Here is a 27,384-nt window from a genome sequence, read left to right on the forward strand (position 1 = left end):
AAAAACCTTTGTTGTGACGCCCTGATTTTTACTATTTTACCATTTTAAATTACTGCACATAGTATTTTTTTTATTTTTTTTAGCAATATTGCCTTTAACTAACCATAAAAAGAAAAATGGTAAAAATGGTGCAAAATGTTATACTTTTTCTCCTTGTTGTGTGAATATTTTAATATTTGACATGTCGTAGTTTGGTGGCCAATGTGAGGATGCGTTGTGCAAAGTAAAAAAAAACGCAATCTATTTAGGGGAAATGTATCACTCCCCATGCCACTATGCTACTTTTCTGTATATAAATAGGCACATTATTGTGGATCCTGTGTTATCTATTGTACAGCGGGTGAAAGTAATGAACACGTCACCAATTCTCTTCGTAAATATATTTCTAAAGCTGCTATTGACATGAATTTCTCACCAGATGTCGGTAACAACCCATCCGATCCACACAGGCAAAGACATCAAGTCATAGATGTCCATAAATTATGTGTAATAATGAGAAATAACACAGGGAAAAAGTATTGAATGCGTTACTGAAATGTATAGAATACATGGTAAGACACCTCCTGTATAGAGACACTAGTCGCCTGCATGGTTCAGGTGGATTTTGGCCCATTCTTCCGCACACACTCCTCACATCCTGTATGGAGACACTAGTCGCCTGCATTGCTCAGGTGGATTTTGGCCCATTCTTCTGCACACACTCCTCACATCCTGTATGGAGACACTAGTCGTCTGCATTGCTCAGGTGGATTTTGGCCCATTCTTCCGCACACACTCCTCACACCCTGTATGGAGACACTAGTCGCCTGCATTGCTCAGGTGGATTTTGGCCCATTCTTCTGCACACACTCCTCACATCCTGTATGGAGACACTAGTCACCTGCATTGCTCAGGTGGATTTTGGCCCATTCTTCCGCACACACTCCTCACATCCTGTATGGAGACACTAGTCGCCTGCATGGTTCAGGTGGATTTTGGCCCATTCTTCCGCACACACTCCTCACATCCTGTATGGAGACACTAGTCGTCTGCATTGCTCAGGTGGATTTTGGCCCATTCTTCCGCACACACTCCTCACACCCTGTATGGAGACACTAGTCGCCTGCATTGCTCAGGTGGATTTTGGCCCATTCTTCTGCACACACTCCTCACATCCTGTATGGAGACACTAGTCGTCTGCATTGCTCAGGTGGATTTTGGCCCATTCTTCCGCACACACTCCTCACACCCTGTATGGAGACACTAGTCGCCTGCATTGCTCAGGTGGATTTTGGCCCATTCTTCTGCACACACTCCTCACATCCTGTATGGAGACACTAGTCACCTGCATTGCTCAGGTGGATTTTGGCCCATTCTTCCGCACACACTCCTCACATCCTGTATGGAGACACTAGTCGCCTGCATTGCTCAGGTGGATTTTGGCCCATTCTTCCGCACACACTCCTCACATCCTGTATGGAGACACTAGTCGCCTGCATTGCTCAGGTGGATTTTGGCCCATTCTTCTGCACACACTCCTCACATCCTGTATGGAGACACTAGTCACCTGCATTGCTCAGGTGGATTTTGGCCCATTCTTCCGCACACACTCCTCACATCCTGTATGGAGACACTAGTAGCCTGCATTGCTCAGGTGGATTTTGGCCCATTCTTCCGCACACACTCCTCACATCCTGTATGGAGACACTAGTCGCCTGCATTGCTCAGGTGGATTCTGGCCCATTCTTCCGCACACACTCCTCACATCCTGTATGGAGACACTAGTCGCCTGCATTGCTCAGGTGGATTTTGGCCCATTCTTCCGCACACACTCCTCACATCCTGTATGGAGACACTAGTAGCCTGCATTGCTCAGGTGGATTTTGGCCCATTCTTCCGCACACACTCCTCACATCCTGTATGGAAACACTAGTCGCCTGCATTGCTCAGGTAGATTTTGGCCCTTTCTTCTGCACACACTCCTCACATCCTGTATGGAGACACTAGTCGCCTGCATTGCTCAGGTGGATTCTGGCCCATTCTTCCGCACACACTCCTCACATTTTGTATGGAGACACTAGTCGCCTGCATTGCTCAGGTGGATTTTGGGCCATTCTTCCACACACACTCCTCACATCCTGTATGGAGACACTAGTCGCCTGCATTGCTCAGGTGGATTTTGGTCCATTCTTACACACACACACACACACACACACACACACTCCTTACATCCTGTATTTAGACACTAGTCACCTGCATTGCTCAGGTGGGATTTGTGGACCATTCTTCCACACACACTCCTCACATTCTGCAGGTCCCGGCTCCTTCTATGATCTCTGAGCTTTTCCTTCCAGACATTTTCTATTGGATTCAGCTCCGGTGATAGACTCGGCCATTCTAGCAGATTTATTTTCTCTGAATCCAGTTGGTAGTTTCCTTGGCTGTGAGTTTGGGATCATTGTGTTGCTGAAATGTCCTCCCTTGTTTCATCTTCATCTTCCTGATAGATGGCAGCAGATTTTTATCAGGAATGTCTCTGCACATTTGTCCATTCATCCTTCCTTCAATCATATGAAGTATGCCAGCAGGGGCGTAATGACCGAGGTCGCAAAGATCTCCACTGCGACCGGGCCCGGCAGGGTCAGGGGCCCGGCGCACGCCCTGCAGAGAAGCAACCGGCTCCTCTCTGTGAGAAAGGAATTGCACTGTTCTATGGCAGACCACGTGGCCACTATGGGGCCCATGAGTCAGGGGGCCCGGTGCCAGCGGTGGCACGGTGCCCCCTCAACCGTCATCGCACAAAGTAATGATTAAGGATAGAGCAGAGCGCTCCGTTCTATCCTTTTTCATTCTCCCCCTGTGGCTGCGGTCGACGTCTCAGTGCAGCAGAGTGTGGTGACGTCACTACTGCACGACTGCTGTGCTGAGACTGCAGAGCGCAGAGCGCAGGACGGGAGCAGCAGGGTAACGAGGAGTGGTGAGGACTTGTTTACTTGTTTTTCTTAATCAGTGAGTACACGGTGGCCACAGGCCTATGGGGGTGCATTAAACGGTATGGGCGACTGCATAATACAAAAGGAAGGACACCTTATATGTGGCGCCCCTGTGGTTAGGCGCTACAGGGGAATACAGCACCTTAACATCAAGGTGCAGTGCCCTCTGGTCACAGGTGAAAGAGAGAAGAAATGCAGAGTCTTAGATTAGATTGAGTAACATTGACTCAGCAGCCCCTACCTTCATATTCCTGGGACTGTTTATATACTAGGTCCATAGGGGGGTGGAGCCTAGCTGAGCGTGAGACGCGACGTGGTTGCCAGGACGACTGGGTGACAGTTAGTCAGTTAACAGTCAGTCAGTAAGGAGTGACAAGAAGAGATGAGAGTAAATTGATGACTGAAAGTAGGGCTAGAAATAACATTGGCCCGACGTCCTGAGCGAGGGTACCCCAAAAGAAAAGAAAGGCACAGGAAAAGGGGTAACCCAGACGGAAAGGGGACACTTTAGGTCTGGCGAGAGCCGGCTGAAGAGTTCAGGTCGACACCGGTATAACGGGACCGAGGAGGTTTGTCAGGTTTATCCCCAAACCATTGACCGTTAACCTGGGATCCTAAATTAGAGGAGTCCCGGTACCCATCAAGAGTCTGACTACTAACCCCAAGCCGAGTCCACGACGCTGTTGCGGAGTAGATAAAGAAACCGTGCAGCATCAGACCCCTGGGAAAACCAGTGACGAGACTAACGAGGGGGTTAAAGAGGGAGTCACAGAGCCCTCAGAGCAGAGACCGAGAAAGAGCCAAGGAAAGGTTACCTCAGAGAGAGACTCTGTCATTAAATCTCCTCCGAAACTTGTGACCATCGGCCTTCTGGTAACCAAACTGTTGCTGCTGTGAACTGTGCAAAACAAACCAGATGCCAGTAAAAATGACTTGTTTGAGCTGATGTGGACTCGGTGTGTCGTCTCTCCGCCATTCGACAGAACCCTGCGACGTCAGAGAAGAAGGCAGCCATCACCGCTCGGTCGCTTCCCTCCTGGTCAGCGACCCGCCGCCCTGAGGTAAAATAGCTCCACCTGTGGGGAGCTGAGAGATCTTAAGCTGCCGTCACCATCGCCCCAGAGGCCGGCCGCGGGCAGCACTGGTATATCCGCTTACCAGACAGCACAGGTGGCGTCACGTATATCCCCAAAATCATCCCCGTACCCCATTCCACAGCCGCAGAGTGAGCGCCCAGGACACGAAGCCGGGACCGACCTCCTGTGATAACCCCATCGAGAGTAAAGTATCCGTAGTCCCGGCGCCAGGGTACCCCCCTATCGAAAACCCTGATGGTCGACTCATTATACATGAACTATTGGGATGCATTATGATACATGGAGAACTATTGGAGTGCATTAAATGGTATGGGGGCTGTATAATATAATATGAAGGACTATGGGGCTGCATTATAATACATGGAGGACTATTGGGCTGCATTATCCTATATAGAGGCCTATGGGGTGTATTAAAGAGTTTGTGGGCTGCATAATAGAACATGAAGGACACCTTATACATGGACTTTGTGGGGTGCATTATAATACATGGAGGACTATGGGTGCAGTATAATATATGGAGGACTATGGAGTGAATTATAATACATGGAGGACTATGGGAGGTGCATTATAATAATTGAAGAGCTATCTTCAATCCAGCTTTCCCATGCTCTGCTATACATCTTTCCCTCACCACCCAACTTTCCCTTTCTCTGATATCATGGGAAAGCTGGGTGCTGAGGGAAAGATGTATATCAGAGCATAGAAAAGCTGGGTGGTGATGGAAAGATGTATAGCAGAGCATTGGGAAGGTGTGTGCTGAGGACAAAATGGATATCAGAACATAGGAAAGCTGGGTGCTGATAGAAAGAGAGATTTCAGATCATGGGAAACATGGGTGCTTAGGGTAAGAGCCAAGTGTCAGCGACACTATCCCATACCCTGAGTGTCAGCGTAATTATCCCGTAACCCGAGTGTCGGCGTCATTATCCTGTACCCCGATTGTCGGTATACAGTCAGGGGGATTGGGCGGCCCAGGTCCAAACTTTGCACCAGGGCCCATCAAACTCTAGTTACGCCACTGTTTGCCAGTGCCGTCTGCTGAAAACCATGATGTTCCCACCTCCACACTTCACTGGTGTTGGTGTTTTTGGGGTGATTTTGCCTTTTGGGCTCCAAACATGGTATGCATTGTACTCGAGAATATAGTCTGGTCAGATGAGACTACAATTGGACTCTTTGGAAGCCATCTTCCAAAGAGTCCAATTGTAGTCTCATCTAACCAGACTATATTCTCCAGTATTTCACAGACTTGTCTAAATGTTGTTGAGGAAACTTTAAAGGCTCTTCAACCTGCTTTTTGTTTGTGTGGTGAGCGTGCATGCAGGAGTGTGCATACAGGCCATGGAGGAGGAGTGCATTACTTATTGTTTTCTATTAAATAATTGTACCTACTGATTCCAGGTCTTTCTGTAGCTTTCCAAAGGGGGGTCTTTGGCTCTTGGACAGCTCTTCTGACAATGCTTTTCACTCATCTGTCTGAAATCTTGTGGAGAGCACCTGGTTGTGGCCGGTTCATTGTGAAATGATGTACTTTCCACTTCCAGATTATGGCCTCAACAGTCACTGGAACCTTCAGTAGTTGAAAATCCTGTAACCAATTCTACCAGTATATTCTGCAACAATAAGGTTGTGAAAGTCTTGACACAGCTCACTGGTTTTCCCCATCATGAGATGTTTCTTGTGTGGCACCTTAGTAATAAGACACCTTTTTATAGACCATGAGTTGGATCAGCTAATATAATTTGTCACTAAGTGGCAAGATTGATTTCTAATTACTGACAGATATCAGCTGGTGTCGGGACTTTTCAGGGCTTTTTGCTCCTCTCTTCATGTGTTCAATACTTTTGCCCTGTGTCATTTCTCACTATTACACATAACTTAATTTATCAACATCTATGGTTTGATTTATTTGCCTGTGTGGATTGGATGGGTTGTTACTAACATCTGGTGAAAAATTCATATCAATAGCTGCTTAAGAAATATATTTTTATCTTAGAAAATTGGTGATGGGGTCAATACTTACTTCCCCACTGTATATTGAGGTGTTATCATTGTACAGGAGGAAGAGGTGAGCTGTAATTACACTGTTTCTGATTAGTGGATCATGTTTTATCAACTTTATATAGAGGTGTTATCAGTCATTATATAGGAGGAGGCGAGCTGTGATAACACCTATTGTGAGTGATGGATCCTGTGCCATCTCCTGCATATAGAGGTGTTGTCGATCATTGCACAGGAGAAGGATGTGAGCTGTGATATAACCTATTGTGAATAGTGGCTCCTATGTTATCAGTTGTATATAGAGGTGTTATCGGTCATTATATAGGAGGAGGAGGTGAGCTGTGATAATACTTATTGTAAGTGATGGATCCTGTGCCATCTACTGTATATAGAGGTGTTGTCAGTCATTGCAAAGAGGAAGAGGAGGTGAGCTGTGATATCACCTATTGTGAATAGTGGCTCCTATGTTATCAGTTGTATATGGAGGTGTTATCGGTCATTATATAGGAGGAGGAGGTGAGCTGTGATAATACTTATTGTAAGTGATGTATCCTGTGCCAGCTATTGTATATAGAGGTGTTGTCAGTCATTGCAAAGGAGGAGGAGGTGAGCTGTGATATCCCCTTTTGTGAATAGTGGATCCTGTGTTATCAGCTGTATATAGAGGTGCTATCAGTCATTGTACGGGAAGAGAAGTAGTTGCAATCACAAAACCCCTTTGCACCAGCATTAAAAAGACCTTGCACTTTCTGGATTTTACGATTTTCTAGATTATTGGATGTTCTTGATTTTATGTGGGAGGATCCATAAAGAAAATTAATCTAAAGCCACTTCACCTGTCAGTGATTACTGCTTTGTTCTTCTGAGCCTCATGGTGGTGTAGCCCAGGCATTAGGATAGTTGTCCTCGGCTAGTAGGCGTCAATAGTTTGATGCAATGTTAAGTGATTCATCAGATTGATATTGTCCTAACTGACCTCTAATATATTATCACTATTATGGTTGGGAAGGGACTGAGTGGCCATTATTGCATACACCACCCTCAGTGCCAACCCGGCCTGATGAAATTCAACATCCAGATTCTTAGGATTTTGGCTGGAGGAGATGTCAAATTGCTGTATATTAAGTTCCATATTGTTAATTATAGATAAAGCATTCCTTATTGTTCACTTGTATACGGCCTGCGCCTATGGCGGCAAACAAAGTGTGGATATGTTAAAAAGCTCTTTCTTTCTGATGGTAGAGATGAGATTGGGTAAATATTGGTTAAATATGGCCATAATAATGAGGGTATCTTCAAAGGAGGCATGACATGTCCTATCACATCTATGGAGAAGTACTGGCCCACCAATCTCAAATGTTCCTTATTCCTCATTTCCATATGGCCTGTGCCTGTGGCGGCAAACAAAGTGTGGATATCTTAAAAAATCTCTTTCTTTCTGATGGTAGGGATGATATTTGTTAAATATTGGTTAAATATGGCCATGATACATGAGGCTGACCTGTCACATCACATCTATGGAGAAATACTGGACCACCAATCTCGAATGTTCCTTATTCTTCATTTCCATATGGCCTGTGCCTGTGGCGGCAAACAAAGTGTGGATATCTTAAAAAAGCTCTTTCTTTCTCATGGTAGGGATGATATTTGTTAAATATTGGTTAAATATGGCCATGATACATGAGGCTGACCTGTCACATCACATCTATGGCGAAATACTGGACCTCCAATCTCGAATGTTCCTTATTCTTCATTTACATATGGCCTGTGCCTATGGCGGCAAACAAAGTGTGGATATCTTAAAAATGCTCTTTCTTTCTGATGGTAGGGAGGATATTGGTTAAATATTGGTTAAATATGGCCATGATACATGAGGGTATGTTTATAGGAGGCATGACGTGTCCCATCACATCTATAGAGAAGTACTGGACCACCAATTGTGAATGTAAACTACCCCTGGATATCAGTATTGTCTCGTTCTATGCAGATTCTACAGATATGAAGTTTACCTTGAAGGATTTCTTCTTTTTATAGCCAGGATCTGCAGGAAGGATTGGTTGGCCACAATCAGACAGGACACATTTCCTGTGACGTCCCCATAAGATTTATGCAGTGAAGGGTTACGTGTATATGACCGACTCCCTACACTGCAAATCAGGAACTTGTATTGAGAAAGAAAGAAAAACTTCATAGTGAGAGGTGGTGTGCGTCCTCCGCTGGTCTCACAAATACGGGGAGGGGGGGCACCATCATTGCACTCCTCCTTGGTCAACTGGGTCCCTCTCCGAGCCGTCGAGAGTCAATTTAAAGGGCCATTGAGTGTAGAGGAAGGTCCTGGCGCCCGATCTGTGGATGGTGCCGGCGAGCAGGATGGAAGGGTACACCATCATCACGGTGAGTTGCCTGTTCTTTCTACAATTCTTGGTGGCCCACACTTGGGCTTGGTCCTCAAGAAGACACCGAACGAGGCAATCGTTGGCTTTTATGGTATAAGTCATCTTCTAGACCACTGCGAAACTTATTGTCCTGGTCTTAATCGCTTAAACATATATATTTTTTAATATATAAGTTATAATATTTGATATTGAGGGGTTTGGGAATTTTCTATTACTATGAGTACTCAACCAGTGCTCAACCTAAAGTCTTAAAACTTAGGGAAGACATAAAAAAGTTCTGAGGTCAAAGACCCCAATATATATATATACAATACTGTGATCGTACACCGCAGCCATCAATGTGACCGGTGCGATGCCCGCCAGAGGGGTCACCGCTCCAGAAATCTATAAATTGCAGGAAAACGTCTTAATAAGGTCAAAACGCAAAAAAAAAAACGTCAGAAGAACTTAGAATAATCCGAACTAATGGGAAGAATCTAACATTGATGAATGGAGACTTGTAATAATAAACTGCGACAGATAATGTATAAGGGAAGAAAATACAGAAGAGTCCGGAGGAGCGAAGATCGGAAGACACAAAGTGTCCGGGCATAGACCCATCCGAGACACAGAAATATCCGGAGATCCCGAGTGCAGAGGACACGGAAGAAAGTAACAAATGTAACAACAACAAGAAGAAATCAGCAAATATTTATCAATAAGTTATTGTGTATTACAGGAAAAACCTGACAAAAGGATGGACAAACTATCCAATATGTATTATCTATCTATTATCTATGTATCTATAATAATAATAATTATATCTATCTATCTGTTTGTCTATCTATCCCTCTATCGATCTATCGATCTATCCCTCTATCCCTCTATCTATTATCTATGTATCTATCCCTCTATCTATCTATGTATATATCTATCTATCCCTCTATCTATCTATCCCTCTATCTATCTATCTATGTATATATCTATCTATCCCTCTATCCCTCTATCTATCTATCCCTCTATCTATCTATCCCTCTATCTATCTATCTATCTATCTATCGATCTATCTATCTATCTATCCCTCTATCTATCCCTCTATCTATCTATCCCTCTATCTATCTATCTATCCCTCTCTCTATCTATCCCTCTATCTATCTATCTATCCCTCTATCTATCCCTCTATCTATCTATCCCTCTATCTATCTATCTATCCCTCTATCTATCTATCCCTCTATCTATCTATCTATCTATCTATCTATCTATCTATCTATCTATCTATCTATCTATCTATCTATCTATCTATCCCTCTATCTATCTATGTATCTATCTATCTATCTATCTATCCCTCTATCTATCTATCCCTCTATCTATCTATCTATCTATCTATCCCTCTATCTATCTATGTATATATCTATCTATCCCTCTATCTATCTATCCCTCTATCTATCTATCTATAATAATAATAATAATAATAATATCAAATCAAAATCAAATCAAATCAAATAAGCTTTATTGGCAGGACCAAATACAAATTAGTTTTGCCAAAGCAAGTGTACATTAGGGACTGGGGCTGTGGGGATGGTGGGTGGGGACTGTAGGAAGGATGGATGGGGCACATCCAGGGTGGGGACTGTGGGGGCACTTCTAGGATGGGGGCTATGGAAGTCCATGGCTTATGATGGGGCATATCCACGGTGGGGACTGTGGTAACGGTGGATGGGACATATCTATCTATCTATCTTCCTAACTGTTTGTCTGTCTGTCTGTCCCTCTATCTATCCATCTATTATCTAGCTATCCATCTATCCATCTATATCTATCTATCTATCTATCTATCCATCTATCTGTCTATCTATCTATCTCTCTATCTATCCCTCTATCTATCCCTCTATCCATCCCTCTATCTATCTATCTATCTATCTATCTATCCCTCTATCTATCTATCTATCTATCCCTCTATCCATCCCTCTATCTATCTATCTATCTATCCCTCTATCTATTATCTATCTATCCCTCTATCTATCTATCCCTCTATCTATCTATCCCTCTATCTATCTATCCCTCTATCTATCTATCTATCTATCCCTCTATCCATCCCTCTATCTATCTATCTATCCCTCTATCTATCTATTATCTATCTATCCCTCTATCTATCTATCTATCTATCTATCTATCTATCTATCTATCCCTCTTTCTATCTATCTATCTATCTATCTATCTACCTATCTATCCCTCTATCTATCTATCTATCTATCTATCTATCTATCTATCTATCTATCTATCTATCCCTCTATCTATATATCTATCTATCTATCTATCCCTCTATCTATCTATCTATCCCTCTATCTATCTATCATCTATCTATCTATCCCTCTATCTATCTGTCTATCTATCTATCTATCCCTCTATCTATCTGTCTATCTATCTATCTATCCATCTATCTATCTATCTATCTATCTATCCCTCTATCTATCTATCCCTCTATCTATCTATCTATCTATCCCTCTATCTATCTATCTATCCCTCTATCTATCCCTCTATCTATCTATCTATCCCTCTATCTATCTATCATCTATCTATCTATCTATCCCTCTATCTATCTATCCCTCTATCTATCTATCTATCTATCTATCCCTCTATCTATCTATCCCTCTATCTATCCCTCTATCTATCTATCTATCCCTCTATCTATCTATCATCTATCTATCTATCCCTCTATCTATCTATCCCTCTATCTATCTATCTATCTATCCCTCTATCTATCTATCCCTCTATCTATTCCTCTATCTATCTATCCCTCTATCTATCTATCTATCTATCTATCCCTCTATCTATCCCTCTATCTATCCCTCTATCTATCCCTCTATCTATCTATCTATCCCTCTATCTATCTATCTATCTATCTATCTATCTATCTATCTATCCCTCTATCTATCTATCTATCTATCCCTCTATCTATCTATCCCTCTATCTATCTATCTATCCCTCTATCTATCCCTCTATCTATCTATCTATCTATCTATCTATCTATCTATCTATCTATCTATCTATCTATCTATCTATCTATCTATCTATCTATCCCTCTATCTATCTATCCCTCTATCTATCTATCTATCTATCTATCTATCCCTCTATCTATCTATCTATCTATCTATCTATCTGTCTATCTATCTATCTATCTATCCCTCTATCTATCCCTCTATCTATCTATCCCTCTATCTATCCCTCTATCTATCTATCCCTCTATCTATCCCTCTATCTATCTATCTATCTATCTATCTATCTGTCCCTCTATCTATCTATCATACCTGATTGCTTTCTTACAGAACAGCGCCCCCCTGTTTACAGGTTGTGTTTGGTATTGCAGCTGCATTGAAGTGCATGGAGCTGAGCTGTAATACTGGGGACTATATTTCGTCTCTTTGTTCCGTATACGTCTCCTCTCGCAGTATATAGGCCCAGGCCACGTCTCACCGAGGCTCCACGTGTCCGGATTATTCGCCTGCAGTCACTACAGTTACATGGAGGCCATATCCAGCCCGTAGCTGTAATATCCGCAGATTACATAATTCTCCGCTTCCTCCGGACTCTGAGCTGTGAAATTATATTGTTATATCGGTACAGTATAATAAGTGCATCTGTAATAATGAGCCGCGTCCTGCAGATTATGGCGTCCGTTTGTCAGTAGAACATTGTGTATAAATCTGTAATAAATGCGGAAACGCAACTTAATCGCATCATGCTAATGTGAACATAGTGTAATGGCTGCAGGGAATTGTCATCATACTATATATAGGAGGCCAATATACTGTATATAACACATAGGAGATCATTATACTGTATATAACACATAGGAGACCATTATACTGTATATAACACATAGGAGACTATTATACTGTATATAACACATAGGAGATCATTATACTGTATATAACACATAGGAGATCATTATACTGTATATAACACATAGGAGATCATTATACTGTATATAACACATAGGAGATCATTATACTGTATATAACACATAGGAGATCATTATACTGTATATAACACATAGAAGATCATTATACTGTATATAACACATAGACGACCATTATACTGTATATAACACATAGACGACCATTATACTGTATATAACACATAGGAGACTATTATACTGTATATAACACATAGGAGATCATTATACTGTATACAACACATAGGAGACCATTAAACTGTATATAACACATAGGAGGCCATTATACTGTATATAACACATATGAGGCCATTATACTGTATATAGCACATAGGAGTCCATGATACTGTATATAACACATAGGAGTCCATTATACTGTATATAATACATATGAGGCCATTATATTGTATATAACACATATGAGGCCATTATACTGTATATAACACATGTGAGGTCATTATATTGTATATAACACATATGAGGCCATCATACTGTATATAACACATAGGAGATCATTATACTGTATGTAACACATAGGAGGCCAATATACTGTGTATAACAGATATGAGGGGAGAGAGGCTGGCATTGGAGGGGATAGAGGCTGGCATTGGAGGGGATAGAGGCTAGCATTGGAGAGGATAGAGGCTGACATTGGAGGAGATAGAGGCTGGCATTGGAGAGGATAGAGGCTGGCATTGGAGGGGATAGAGTTTGGCATTGGAGGGGATAGAGGCTGACATTGGAGGACATAGAGGCTGGCATTGGAGGGGATAGAGGCTAGCATTGGAGGGGATAGAAGCTGACATTGGAGGAGATAGAGGCTGGTATTGGAGGGGATAGAGGCTAGCATTGGAGGGGATAGAGGCTGACATTGGAGGAGATAGAGGCTGGCATTGGAGGGGATAGAGGCTGACATTGGAGGGGATAGAGGCTGGCATTGGAGGGGATAGAGGCTGACATTGGAGGGGATAGAGGCTGACATTGGAGGAGATAGAGGCTGGCATTGGAGGGGATAGAGGCTGGCATTGGAGGGGATAGAGGCTGGCATTGGAGGAGACAGAGGCTGACATTGGAGGAGATAGGGGCTGGCATTGGAGGAGATAGGGGCTGGCATTGGAGGGGATAGAGGCTGGAATTGGAGGAGATAGAGGCTGGCATTGGAGGGGATAGAGGCTGGCATTGGAGGGGATAGAGGCTGACATTGGAGGGGATAGAGGCTGACATTGGAGGAGATAGAGGCTGGCATTGGAGGGGATAATAGAGGCTGACATTGGAGGAGATAGAGGCTGGCATTGGAGGGGATAGAGGCTGACATTGGAGGGGATAGAGGCTGACATTGGAGGGGATAGGGCTGACATTGGAGGAGATAGAGGCTGGCATTGGAGGAGATAGAGGCTGACATTGGAGGGGATAGAGGCTGGCATTGGAGGGGATAGAGGCTGGCATTGGAGGAGATAGAGGCTGACATTGGAGGGGATAGAGGCTGGCATTGGAGGGGATAGAGGCTGACATTGGAGGAGATAGAGGCTGGCATTGGAGGAGATAGAGGCTGGCATTGGAGGAGATAGAGGCTGGCATTGGAGGGGATAGAGGCTGACATTGGAGGAGATAGAGGCTGACATTGGAGTGGATGGAGGCTGGCATTGGAGGGGATAGAGGCTGACATTGGAGGGGATAGGGCTGACATTGGAGGAGATAGAGGCTGGCATTGGAGGAGATAGAGGCTGACATTGGAGGGGATAGAGGCTGGCATTGGAGGGGATAGAGGCTGGCATTGGAGGAGATAGAGGCTGACATTGGAGGGGATAGAGGCTGACATTGGAGGGGATAGAGGCTGGCATTGGAGGGGATAGAGGCTGGCATTGGAGGAGATAGAGGCTGGCATTGGAGGAGATAGAGGCTGGCATTGGAGGAGATAGAGGCTGGCATTGGAGGGGATAGAGGCTGACATTGGAGGAGATAGAGGCTGACATTAGAGGGGATGGAGGCTGGCATTGGAGGGGATAGAGGCTGACATTGGAGGAGATAGAGGCTGGCATTGGAGGAGATAGAGGCTGGCATTGGAGGGGATAGAGGCTGGCATTGGAGGAGATAGAGGCTGACATTGGAGGGGATAGAGGCTGACATTGGAGGAGATAGAGGCTGGCATTGGAGGAGATAGAGGCTGACATTGGAGGGGATAGAGGCTGGCATTGGAGGGGATAGAGGCTGACATTGGAGGAGATAGAGGCTGGCATTGGAGGGGATAGAGGCTGGCATTGGAGGGGATAGAGGCTGGCATTGGAGGGGATAGAGGCTGACATTGGAGGAGATAGAGGCTGGCATTGGAGGAGATAGAGGCTGGCATTGGAGGGGATAGAGGCTGACATTGGAGGGGATAGAGGCTGACATTGGAGGAGATAGAGGGTGACATTGGAGGAGATAGAGGCTGACATTGGAGGGGATAGAGGCTGACATTGGAAGGCAAACTGTGTAGCAGTGTTGCATTGTTAGTCGCAGCTTTATGGGGTGCAGGAGATGTTCTGGGCCCTGGTGCCCGGAGGGACACAATATAATGTGTACTCATTGTGAATGCTGTTCCCTAATGTGACCCGGGGCTCAAAGTGTTAATAATTTATTAGTGTTTAGTCCAAGTATTGTCACCACGGATGAGTCACAAGAAAGATCCGGAAATCAGTCACAAGACCCCGTTACCCCAGGAACGATTCCACGGCAAAACACAGACCCACCCACAGGTTTCACAATGATGGATGTGTCAGATGAAAAATGGATGGATAATAGATAGATAGTGGATGGATGAGCAGCGCGGGGGCACAATGAGGTCACGGTGTATCACAGGTTGGTTTCTGATTGGTTGATGATCTCACAGGTTGGTTTCTGATTGGTTGATGATGTCACAGGTTGGTTTCTGATTGGTTGATGATGTCACAGGTTGATTTCTGATTGGTTGATGATCTCACAGGTTTGTTTCTGATTGGTTGATGTCACAGGTTGATTTCTGATTGGTTGATGATGTCACAGGTTGCTTTCTGATTGGTTGATGATGTCACAGGTTGGTTTCTGATTGGTTGATGATGTCACTGGTTGGTTTCTGATTGGTTGATGATGTCACAGGTTGTTTCTGATTGTTTGATGATGTCAATTGTTGCTTTCTGATTGGTTGATGATCTCACAGGTTTGTTTCTGATTGGGTTGGTTTCTGATTGGTTGATGATGTCGCAGGTTGGTTTCTGATTGGTTGATGTCACAGGTTGGTTTCTGATTGGTTCTTGATGTCACGGATACAGATTTTGTGAAGTTCCTTCCCTCGTCGGCTTTTGTAATTTTATAATAACAGGAACTCGAGAATTACATCAAAGTAAATTCCTTCCTTATTGACTTCTGAAGTCTAAATATAATTTATCTTACAGAAGCCCCCGTGACGTCGTTTCTCCGTGCCCCCAGATTATTGTCTCTTACACTCTGCACTTTTGTGTTTATTGTTTTTTCTACTTTTTATTTAATATTTTCAGACTCCATCTTGGACGAGGCTTTGACTTTGTTTTCTTTCTCTCCGTGCTATCATTGTTGGGTTTGTAGAGCTGGGCCCGGGCCTTAAGAGGGCTGAATAGGTCAGAAAGCCAGTAGCTGGTGGAAAGGGGAGACGTCAGGTTGGGCCATGCCCTTCCCTCATTGATGGAGGGCTCCCAATGATTGCTCTGGCTCTTTATAGACCCTACAATATTAGTTGGTGTCAGATCCCTCCACCCTAGGATGAGGAGGTGCTAGCATAGACTGTACTGCAGGTGACGGTAGAATGGGGCTGCATTTTGAAGCTCTGAAGGTCACCATTTCTTACACTGTGTGACTTGGGTGAAGCATTTTGGATCCTTCCAGAAGCTTCTCACAATAGTTGGTGGAATTTGGGCCGATTCCTCCTGACAGAACTGGAGTACCTGAGCCGTGTTTGGAGGTCGCCTGTCACACCGGCCTTTTCAGCTTTGCCCATACATATTTAATAGGATTGAGGTCAGGGCTTTGTGATGGCCACTCCAAAACATTGACTTTGTTATCCTTTAGCCACTCTGTAGCCAATTTGGCAGTAGCTTCAGGTCATTGTCCATTTGGAAGACCCATTTCTGCCCAAGCTATAAGTTCCTGGCTGATATCTTGAGATGTTCTTCGGTATTGCCACATAATCTTCTTTCCTCATGATGTCATCTATTTTGTCAAATGCACCAGTCCCTCCTGCAGCAAAAGAACCCCACAACATGATGCTGCCGCCCCCGTGTGTCACAGTTGCGATGATGTTCTTGGGCTTCAAAGCTTCTTGCTTTTTCTTCCAAACATAATGATGGTCATTATGGCCAAACAGTTCAATTTTAGTTTCGTCAGACCACAGGACAAGTCTCCAAAAATTAAGGTCTTTGTTGCTGTTGCATTTACAAATATTATTCTGGCTTTTTCCTGTTTCTTTTGGAGTAATTGCTTCTTCCTGGCAGAGTGGTCTTTCAGCCCATGTTGATACAGTACTCATTTCACTGTGGATAATGACACAATCTTACCAGCTTCCGCCAGCATCTTCACAAGGTCTTCTGCTTTTGTTCTTGGGTTGATCTGCACATGTCTGACCAAAGCACGTTCATCTCTGGTGCCCAGAACCCGTCTCCTTCCTGAGCGGTATGATGGCTGGAGATTCCCATATTGTTTGTACTTGTGTATAATTGTTTGTACAGATGAAAGAGGCACCATCAGGTATCTGGAAATTGCACTCAAGGATGAACCAGACTTGTGCAAGTCCACAATTATCTTCCTGAGATCTTGGCTGATTTATTTTGACTTTCCCCTGATGCTACACAAAGAAGCCGTGTGTTACAGGTGTGCATTACAATACATCCACAGGTGTGTCTCTAATTAACTCAGATGTTGCCAATAAACCTATCAGAAGCTTCCAAAGACATGACATCATCATGTGGGCGGTCCCACATTGTTTAAAGATACAGTACTCTTAAGGCTGCTTTACATGGTATTACCGATTGTGCGATTTCACAATCGATCGTACCCGCCCCCGTCCTTTTTGCGTCACGGGCAAATCGCTGCCCGTGTCGCACAAAGTCAGTAACCCCCGTCACACATACTTACCTCTCGTGCGACCTCGCTGTGGGCGGCGAAAGTCCACTTCCTGGAGTGGGAGGGACGTTCGGCGTCACAGCGACGTCACACGGCCGCCGGCCAATGGAAGCAGAGGGGCGGAGATGAGCGGGACGTAAACATCCCGCACACCTCCTTCCTTCACATAGCCGGAGGCGGCCGCGTGACGCAGGTGAGCTGCTGTTCCTCGTTCCCGGGGTGTCACATGGAGCGACGTGTGCTACCCCGGAAACGATGAACAACTAAATTAAACGATATTATGGAACCTAGCGAGCAGTACACGACTCACGATTTGTGAGCGATACTGCGTCACTAAGAGGTGTCACACAGGCTGGCATCGCCAGCGATGCCGGATGTGCGTCACAAAAACCGTGACCCCGACGATCTATCGCACGATAGATTGTCTGGTGTAAAGCAGCCTTTAGTGTATGGAAACTTCTGACTTTCCAGAAAGTAATAAAAATGCCGTAAAACATTCTCTCTCTCTGATTATTCTGGCATTTGGCAAATAGAAATAATTTTGGTTCCTAATTGACCTAAAACGAAAAAGGTTTATTCTGATTTTATGGCAGGTGAGGAAAACCTGCAGATGTGTCTGTATAGAGAGCGGGGAGAAAACATGCAGATGTGTCTTTTTATAGAGAGCAGAGGGGAAAACCTGCAGATGTGTCTTTAAAGAGAGCGGAGGGAAAAACCTGCAGATGTGTCTGTATAGAGAGCGGAGGGAAAACCCTGCAGATGTGTCTGTATAGAGAGCGGAGGGAAAACCCTGCAGATGTGTCTGTATAGAGAGCGGAGGGAAAAACCTGCAGATGTGTCTGTATAGAGAGCAGAGGGAAAATCCTGCAGATGTGTCTGTATAGAGAGCGGAGGGAAAACCCTTCAGATGTGTCTGTATAGAGAGCGGAGGGAAAACCCTGCAGATGTGTCTTTATAGAGAGCAGAGGGAAAAACCTGCAGATGTGTCTGTATAGAGAGCGGAGGGGAAAACCTGCAGATGTGTCTGTATAGAGAGCGGAGGGAAAACCCTGCAGATGTGTCTTTATAGAGAGCAGAGGGAAAAACCTGCAGATGTGTCTGTATAGAGAGCGGAGGGGAAAACCTGCAGCTGTGTCTGTATAGAGAGTGGAGGGAAAAACCTGCAGATGTGTCTGTATAGAGAGCGGAGGGAAAAACCTGCAGATGTGTCTTTATAGAGAGTGGATGGAAATTTCTGGTTTTAACTGTACCTACCAACTTTAACATTTCCAGTATGCCCAGTGATTCCCAGTACTGGCTGGTTTGGGGTGCATGGCGGGTTCCCAGTCATCCTGCATAGTCTTCTTTTCTTATGTTACAATCCTACACTATTCAGATTTTCCAACAAATTGGGCATTTCGGGATGATCGCTGCCTTGACGGACGACCACAACCAGCAAATGGAAACAGTTAGAACTTGGGAATTTACTGGAAAACCTCCTGGTCCAGAATCTTATGGCCAGTACGAGGGCACATGAAGCCTTTCTCATCCAATACTGACCTTTATTAAGTGTTTTTTTTATCCTTCTCTTTCAGACTCATCCGGAAGAGCTGGTTCCTTATGAGCCGGAGGTGTACCGGCCGCCTACCGAATATTACCAGTATCTCAGCGACAGTGAAAGCCATGGTAAGCATTGCATAAGCTGTGAAAATGTCAGCGCGGATCTGGAAATGTCACAGAAAACAAGGATAAACCAAGTCACAGAGCAATGCTGCATTCTGGATGAATTGTATAGCTTAGCATATATAGTATATATATACAGTATACTAGATAGTAATAGTTGTGTATGTGAAATCAGCTCAGGTCTATACACCACTAATGTAAACAGGAGTGCTGCTCCCTTAATTCTGTACTTTTCCTTTAAATGCTATTAACATCACTGGCATGTAAAAATATATTTTTTTTCACGTGTGAGGTCTGTGTGTCTCTCCCAGTAATAGAGGCTGTATGTGAGCTCTGTGTGTCTCTCCCAGTAATATAGGCTGGATGTGAGGTCTGTGTGTCTCTCCCAGTAATATAGGCTGGATGTGAGCTCTGTGTGTCTCTCCTAGTCATATAGGCTGGATGTGAGCTCTGTGCGTCTCTCCCAGTAATATAGGCTGGATGTGAGGTCTGTGTGTCTCTCCCAGTAATATTGGCTGGATGTGAGCTCTGTGTGTCTCTCCAGTAATATAGGCTGGATGTGAGCTCTGTGCGCCTCTCCCAGTAATATAGGCTGGATGTGAGCTCTGTGTGTCTCTCCCAGTAATATAGGCTGGATGTGAGCTCTGTGTGTCTCTCCCAGTAATATAGGCTGGATGTGAGCTGTGTGTGTCTCTCCCAGTAATATAGGCTGGATGTGAGCTCTGTGTGTCTCCCCCAGTAATATAGGCTGGATGTGAGCTCTGTGTGTCTCTCCCAGTAATATAGGCTGGATGTGAGCTCTGTGTGTCTCTCCAGTAATATAGGCTGGATGTGAGGTCTGTGTGTCTCTCCCAGTAATATAGGCTGGATGTGAGCTCTGTGTGTCTCTCCCAGTAATATAGGCTGGATGTGAGCTCTGTGCGTCTCTCCCAGTAATATAGGCTGGATGTGAGCTCTGTGTGTCTCTCCCAGTAATATAGGCTGGATGTGAGCTCTGTGTGTCTCTCCAGTAATATAGGCTGGATGTGAGCTCTGTGTGTATCTCCCAGTAATATAGGCTGGATGTGAGATCTGTGCGTCTCTCCCAGTAATATAGGCTGGATGTGAGGACTGTGTGTCTCTCCCAGTAATATAGGCTGGGTGTGAGCTCTGTGTCTCTCCCAGTAATATAGGCTGGATGTGAGCTCTGTGTCTCTCCAGTAATATAGGCTGGATGTGAGCTCTGTGTGTCTCTCCCAGTAATATAGGCTGGATGTGAGGACTGTGTGTCTCTCCCAGTAATATAGGCTGGATGTGAGCTCTGTGTGTCTCTCCAGTAATATAGGCTGGATGTGAGATCTGTGTGTCTCTCCCAGTAATATAGGCTGGATGTGAGATCTGTGTGTCTCTCCCAGTAATATAGGCTGGATGTGAGGTCTGTGTGTCTCTCCAGTAATATAGGCTGGATGTGAGGTCTGTGTCTCTCCCAGTAATATAGGCTGGATGTGAGCTCTGTGTGTCTCTCCCAGTAATATAGGCTGGATGTGAGCTCTGTGTGTCTCTCCAGTAATATAGGCTGGATGTGAGGTCTGTGTGTCTCTCCCAGTAATATAGGCTGGATGTGAGGTCTGTGTGTCTCTCCCAGTAATATAGGCTGGATGTGAGGTCTGTGTGTCTCCCAGTAATATAGGCTGGATGTGAGCTCTGTGTGTCTCTCCAGTAATATAGGCTGGATGTGATGTCTGTGTGTCTCTCCCAGTAATATAGGCTGGATGTGAGCTCTGTGCGTCTCTCCCAGTAATATAGGCTGGATGTGAGGTCTGTGTGTCTCCCAGTAATATAGGTTGGATGTGAGGTCTGTGTGTCTCTCCCAGTAATATAGGCTGGATGTGAGCTCTGTGCGTCTCTCCCAGTAATATAGGCTGGATGTGAGCTCTGTGTGTCTCTCCAGTAATATAGAATGGATGTGAGCTCTGTGTGTCTCTCCAGTAATATAGGCTGGATGTGAGCTCTGTGTGTCTCTCTAGTAATATAGGCTGGGTGTGAGCTCTGTGTGTCTCTCCCAGTAATATAGGCTGGATGTGAGCTCTGTGTGTCTCTCCAGTAATATAGGCTGGATGTGAGCTCTGTGTGTCTCTCCAGTAATATAGGCTGAGTGTGAGCTCTGAGTGTCTCTCCCAGTAATATAGGCTGGATGTGAGCTCTGTGTGTCTCTCCAGTAATATAGGCTGGATGTGAGCTCTGTGCGTCTCTCCCAGTAATATACGCTGGATGTGAGCTCTGTGTGTATCTCCCAGTAATATAGGCTGGATGTGAGGTCTGTGTGTCTCTCCCAGTAATATAGGCTGGATGTGAGGTCTGTGTGTCTCTCCCAGTAATATAGGCTGGATGTGAGGTATGTGTGTCTCTCCCAGTAATATAGGCTGGATGTGACCTCTAAGTGTCTCTCCCAGTAATATAGGCTGGATGTGAGGTCTGTGTGTCTCTCCCAGTAATATAGGCTGGATGTGAGCTCTGTGTGTCTCTCCAGTAATATAGGCTGGGTTTGAGCTCTGTGTGTCTCTCCCAGTAATATAGGCTGGATGTGAGCTCTGTGTGTCTCTCCAGTAATATAGGCTGGATGTGAGCTCTGTGCGTCTCTCCCAGTAATATAGGCTGGATGTGAGCTCTGTGTGTCTCTCCCAGTAATAAAGGCTGGATGTGAGCTCTGTGTATCTCTCCCAGTAATATAGACTGGATGTGAGCTCTGTGTGTCTCCCAGTAATATAGGCTGGATGTGAGCTCTGTGCGTCTCTCCCAGTAATATAGGCTGGATGTGAGCTCTGTGCGTCTCTCCCAGTAATATAGGCTGGATGTGAGGTCTGTGTGTCTCTCCAGTAATATAGGCTGGATGTGAGGTCTGTGTGTCTCTCCCAGTAATATAGGCTGGATGTGAGCTCTGTGTGTCTCTCCCAGTAATATAGGCTGGATGTGAGCTCTGTGCGTCTCTCCCAGTAATATAGGCTGGATGTGAGGTCTGTGTGTCTCTCCAGTAATATAGGCTGGATGTGAGGTCTGTGTGTCTCTCCCAGTAATATAGGCTGGATGTGAGCTCTGTGTGTCTCTCCCAGTAATATAGGCTGGATGTGAGGTCTGTGTGTCTCCCAGTAATATAGCGACAGGGGGTCGATCCAGACCGATGTTTTCCGCAATAACACTTAAATACATTAAGTCACACCCTTGGTAACAAATAACACTCTCTCATGTGTGGCCAAAAAATGTCTATCACATGTAAAGCTTAATTTGCCTAAAATCCACACATGATAATAGTGTGTACCATTGAAGCATATTATGTCAACTATTACAACACATTATGAAGATAACCGTAACCATATGGTACACATGCCGGTAGTACAGGGTGTAAAAGGTTAATATGCCAAGGGGAGTCCGGAGACTATCCTGCATGTGGGGTCACTCCTGGGAGCCAGGAGTTATGCCCATAATTTGCCGGCGGAGATCCAAATGGTCTACAACATATGAGACTTACATAGCGTATATAACACAAAGGGTTAGCAATGCAACATCACAGCATATTAAAACAGTGGCTGCGGACGAGTAGTACACACACCAACAGTAATAATACTAGACAGGGTTAATAACCAGGGAAGGTCCGAGGGCTTTCCCTCACATGATGTCATTCCTATAAATCAGGAGTCATACCCCAGACTGCTGGATAAAGTCCGATGTATAGGCTAAGGATGTGCACTGGTGGTCCAGGGTCGTGGTCCCCAAGTTGCCCGACGTACGTTTCGATAGAAGTAATCTTATTCTTCTTCAGGGGTGAGGGGTGCCATGGTGTGCAGTCCAAACTTGCCAGTTTTTAAATGGAGGTGCCAATTTGCCGTGCCCGGAAATCACGCAGCGGCGCATGCGCAGATCCATCCAGCAGATCTCGGGTGAAGAGACGCCGTCAAACCAAACTGCGCACGCGCGGGAGCGGGGACGCGTCACCATAGCTCCCGCGCGTGCGCGAGGTACCAGACAGCGGCAACAGCACGGAGATGAGCAGAGGACCTGGGCATGCGCACATGAATGCCGGGGACGGACAGGTCAAATGCAATGATGGTAAACATTTGCTTTGCAATTAAAGGGGCACCACACAAAAGGTTATTCCAAAGTGTCCGTGTGCTTATATGAAAATTTTGCCTATAAATAAGGGGAAAACCAAATACAAAAACCAGCATTAGAAAAGTAGGACCAAGGAAAAATTTAAAAGCAATAGTTAAAAAACACAAACAAGAATTACAGTGGGACAGTGATGATCACTCGGAGGATGTCACAACTAGGCTAGATGTGAAATAAGGAGCAAATTAAATTACAAGAATGGAGCAAAACTAACAGATTCATTCAGACCCATAGGGGTCATGGTATTCAATGTAAGGATCCATTTTGTTTCGCATTGTGCCAAGCGCTTTCTAAGGTCACCACCCCTGATCCCCCCATCTATCACATCAATGCCTCTAATTTGTAAGTGTGAGGGGTCACAGGAATGGTGAGACTTAAAATGCCTTGGCAGTGTTTTTAATAATGTAATGTCAGTTATTGCCTTGGCTGCAGAAATGTCCCTGACGTGTTCCCTAACCCTAATGCGAAGCTCACGTGATGTGAGCCCCACATAAGTCAGGGGACAGGTACAGGTGGCAACGTATACCACATGAGTAGTTCCACACGTGATATATTGTTTGATGTTATAGTTTCTCTTGCCATCTGAAGAATAGAACTGCGTACTACGAGTGACATTTCTGCAGGCAAGGCAATGACCACAGGGAAAGCAGCCCTGTAATGGGCCCCTAGAGCCGAAGATGTTGGTTTTGGGGGGGGACATAATGGCTTCTGACCAAGAGATCTCTCAAGTTTTTTGCTCGCCTTGATGTCATTGATGGGCGGCCTGTGAGGTTATTGGCCAATACTGGATCGGTCAATAAGACCGACCAGTGTTTAGTTATTATGTCACGCATAGTGTTCCACCTCTCGTTGTAGGTACCAATGAATCGTATCACTGGATCATGGGCTTCTAATTTTTTGGGGGCCTGAGCGAGTAGTTGTGCCCTCGGGGTAGTCCTGGCTCTATGGTAACCATGTTTAATGGTTCTATTGCTGTAACCCCTGTCCAAAAATCGGGCCCTGAGATCGGATGATTGTGTCTCAAAATTGATGTCAGAGGAACATATCCGCTTCATTCTAAGGAATTGGCCGGTCGGGATGGCACGGATGGTAGATGGGTTATGGGCAGAGGACGCATGCAGTAGCGCATTGACCGATGTGTCCTTGCGGAAAACATCGGTCTGGATCGACCCCCTGTCGCCAACTGTAATTTTGACGTCCAGGAAGTCGATCATGCGACTACTGCATTTATACGTAAGTTTGATGTTAAATTTATTTTTGTTCAATTGCCCCATAAATCGATCAAGCTGCTCCACCGGACCCTGCCACACAAAAAGAACATCGTCAATAAAGCGATACCAGCACTGCACATGGGCTGAGGCCCCCACACCTCCGTCACCGAACACCAACCTCTCCCAATATCCCAGGAAGAGGCCGGCATACGAAGGCGCACAGGCCGCGCCCATGGCAGTGCCACACTTCTGTAAATAAAAATAATCTTTGAATACAAAAAAGTTGTGTGTCAGGATGAAGTGGAGCAGCTCTAAGATCAATTCACCCATATCATCACCCCGACCGGATGCTTCCAAGAAGAAGCGGACAGCTCTCAACCCATCTTCATGTGCAATACATGTATACAGACCTTCTACATCCATAGGCTGGATGTGAGGTCTGTGTGTCTCCTAGTAATATAGCCTGGATGTGAGCTCTGTGTGACTCTCCCAGCAATATAGGCTGGATGTGAGATCTGTGTGTCTCTCCCAGTAATATAGGCTGGATGTGAGCTCTGTGTGTCTCTCCTAGTCATATAGGCTGGATGTGAGCTCTGTGTGTCTCTCCCAGCAATATAGGCTGGATGTGAGATCTGTGTGTCTCTCCCAGTAATATAGGCTGGATGTGAGCTCTGTGTGTCTCTCCTAGTCATATAGGCTGGATGTGAGCTCTGTGTGTCTCTCCCAGTAATATAGGCTGGATGTGAGGTCTGTGTGTCTCTCCCAGTAATATAGGCTGGATGTGAGGTCTGTGTGTCTCTTCCAGTAATATAGGCTGGATGTGAGGTCTGTGTGTCTCTCCCAGTAATATAGGCTGAATGTGAGCTCTGTGCGTCTCTCCCAGTAATATAGGCTGGATGTGAGCTCTGTGTGTCTCTCCCAGTAATATAGGCTGGATGTGAGCTCTGTGTGTCTCTCCCAGTAATATAGGCTGGATGGGAGGTCTGTGTGTCTCCCAGTAATATAGGCTGGATGTGAGCTCTGTGTCTCTCTTCCAGTAATATAGGCTGGATGTGAGGTCTGTGTGTCTCTCCCAGTAATATAGGCTGGATATGAGGTCTGAGTGTCTCTCCCAGTAATATAGGCTGGATATGAGCTCTGTGCGTCTCTCCCAGTAATATAGGCTGGATGTGAGGTCTGTGTGTCTCTCCCAGTAATATAGGCTGGATATGAGGTCTGAGTGTCTCTCCCAGTAATATAGGCTGGATATGAGCTCTGTGCGTCTCTCCCAGTAATATAGGCTGGATGTGAGCTCTGTGTGTCTCTCCAGTAATATAGGCTGGATGTGAGCTCTGTGTGTCTCTCCAGTAATATAGGCTGGATGTGAGCTCTGTGTGTCTCTCCAGTAATATAGGCTGGGTGTGAGCTCTGTGTGTCTCTCCCAGTAATATAGGCTGGATGTGAGCTCTGTGTGTCTCTCCAGTAATATAGGCTGGATGTGAGCTCTGTGCGTCTCTCCCAGTAATATAGGCTGGATGTGAGCTCTGTGTGTCTCTCCCAGTAATAAAGGCTGGATGTGAGCTCTGTGTGTCTCTCCCAGTAATATAGGCTGGATGTGAGCTCTGTGTGTCTCTCCCAGTAATATAGGCTGGATGTGAGGTTTGTGTGTCTCTCCCAGTAATATAGGCTGGATGTGAGCTCTGTGTGTCTCTCTCAGTAATATAGGCTGGATGTGAGCTCTGTCTCTCTCAGTTATATAGGCTGGATGTGAGCTCTGTGTATCTCTCCCAGTAATATAGGCTGGATGGTAAGGTCTTTGTGTCTCTCCTAGTAATATAGGCTGGATGTGAGCTCTGTGTGTCTCTCCCAGTAATATAGGCTGGATGTGAGGTCTGTGTGTCTCTCCCAGTAATATAGGCTGGATGTGAGCTCTGTGTGTCTCTCCCAGTAATATAGGCTGGATGTGAGGTCTGTGTCTCTCTCCCAGTAATATAGGCTGGATGTGAGGCCTGTGTGTCTCTCCCAGTAATATAGTCTGGATGTGAGGTCCGTGTGTCTCTCCCAGTAATATAGGCTGGATGTGAGCTCTGTGTGTCTCTCCCAGTAATATAGGCTGGATGTGAGGTCTGTGTGTCTCTCAAGTAATATAGGCTGGATGTGAGCTCTGTGTGTGTCTCTCCCAGTAATATAGGCTGGATGTGAGGTCTGTGTGTCTCTCCCAGTAATATAGGCTGGATGTGAGGTCTGTGTGTCTCTCCCAGTAATATAGACTGGATGTGAGGTCTGTGTGTCTCTCCCAGTAATATAGGCTGGATGTGAGGTTTGTGTGTCTCCCAGTAATATAGGTCGGATGTGAGCTCTGTGTCTCTCCCAGTAATATAGGCTGGATGTGAGCTCTGTGTGTCTCCCAGTAATATAGGCTGGATGTGAGGTCCGTGTGTCTCTCCCAGTAATATAGGCTGGATGTGAGCTTTGTGCGTCTCTCCCAGTAATATAGGCTGGATGTGAGCTCTGTGTGTCTCTCCCAGTAATATAGGCTGGATGTGAGCTCTGTGTGTCTCCCAGTAATATAGGCTGGATGTGAGGTCTGTGTGTCTCTCCAGTAATATAGGCTGGATGTGAGGTCTGTGTGTCTCTCCTAGTAATATAGGCTGGATGTGAGCTTTGTGCGTCTCTCCCAGTAATATAGGCTGGATGTGAGCTCTGTGTGTCTCCCAGTAATATAGGCTGGATGTGAGCGCTGTGTGTCTCTCCAGTAATATAGGCTGGATGTGAGATCTGTGCGTCTCTCCCAGTAATATAGGCTGGATGTGAGGTCTGTGTGTCTCTCCCAGTAATATAGGCAGGATGTGAGCTCTGTGTCTCTCCCAGTAATATAGG

At 45.3% G+C, this 27,384-nt stretch overlaps 1 protein-coding gene across 2 annotated transcripts in view; it reads left to right on the forward strand.

The window, feature by feature from the left end:
* The window catches only part of SPI1 (Spi-1 proto-oncogene), a 57,852-nt gene that overhangs the window by 23,713 nt on the left and 6,755 nt on the right, over positions 1-27,384 (forward strand). The window contains exons 1-2 of one of the 2 annotated variants that reach the window (XM_075325486.1): positions 8,249-8,464; positions 19,084-19,174. In XM_075325486.1, coding sequence (XP_075181601.1) covers positions 8,423-8,464; positions 19,084-19,174 — 133 coding nt within the window. In that variant the 5' untranslated portion in view covers positions 8,249-8,422. Of the gene's footprint in view, positions 1-8,248; positions 8,465-19,083; positions 19,175-27,384 lie in introns of those variants that run through there. The other variant, XM_075325485.1, reaches the window with a different exon arrangement.

This window comes from Anomaloglossus baeobatrachus, chromosome 10 (genome assembly GCF_048569485.1).
Source record: "Anomaloglossus baeobatrachus isolate aAnoBae1 chromosome 10, aAnoBae1.hap1, whole genome shotgun sequence".
NCBI classification, from domain to species: Eukaryota; Metazoa; Chordata; class Amphibia; order Anura; family Aromobatidae; genus Anomaloglossus; species Anomaloglossus baeobatrachus.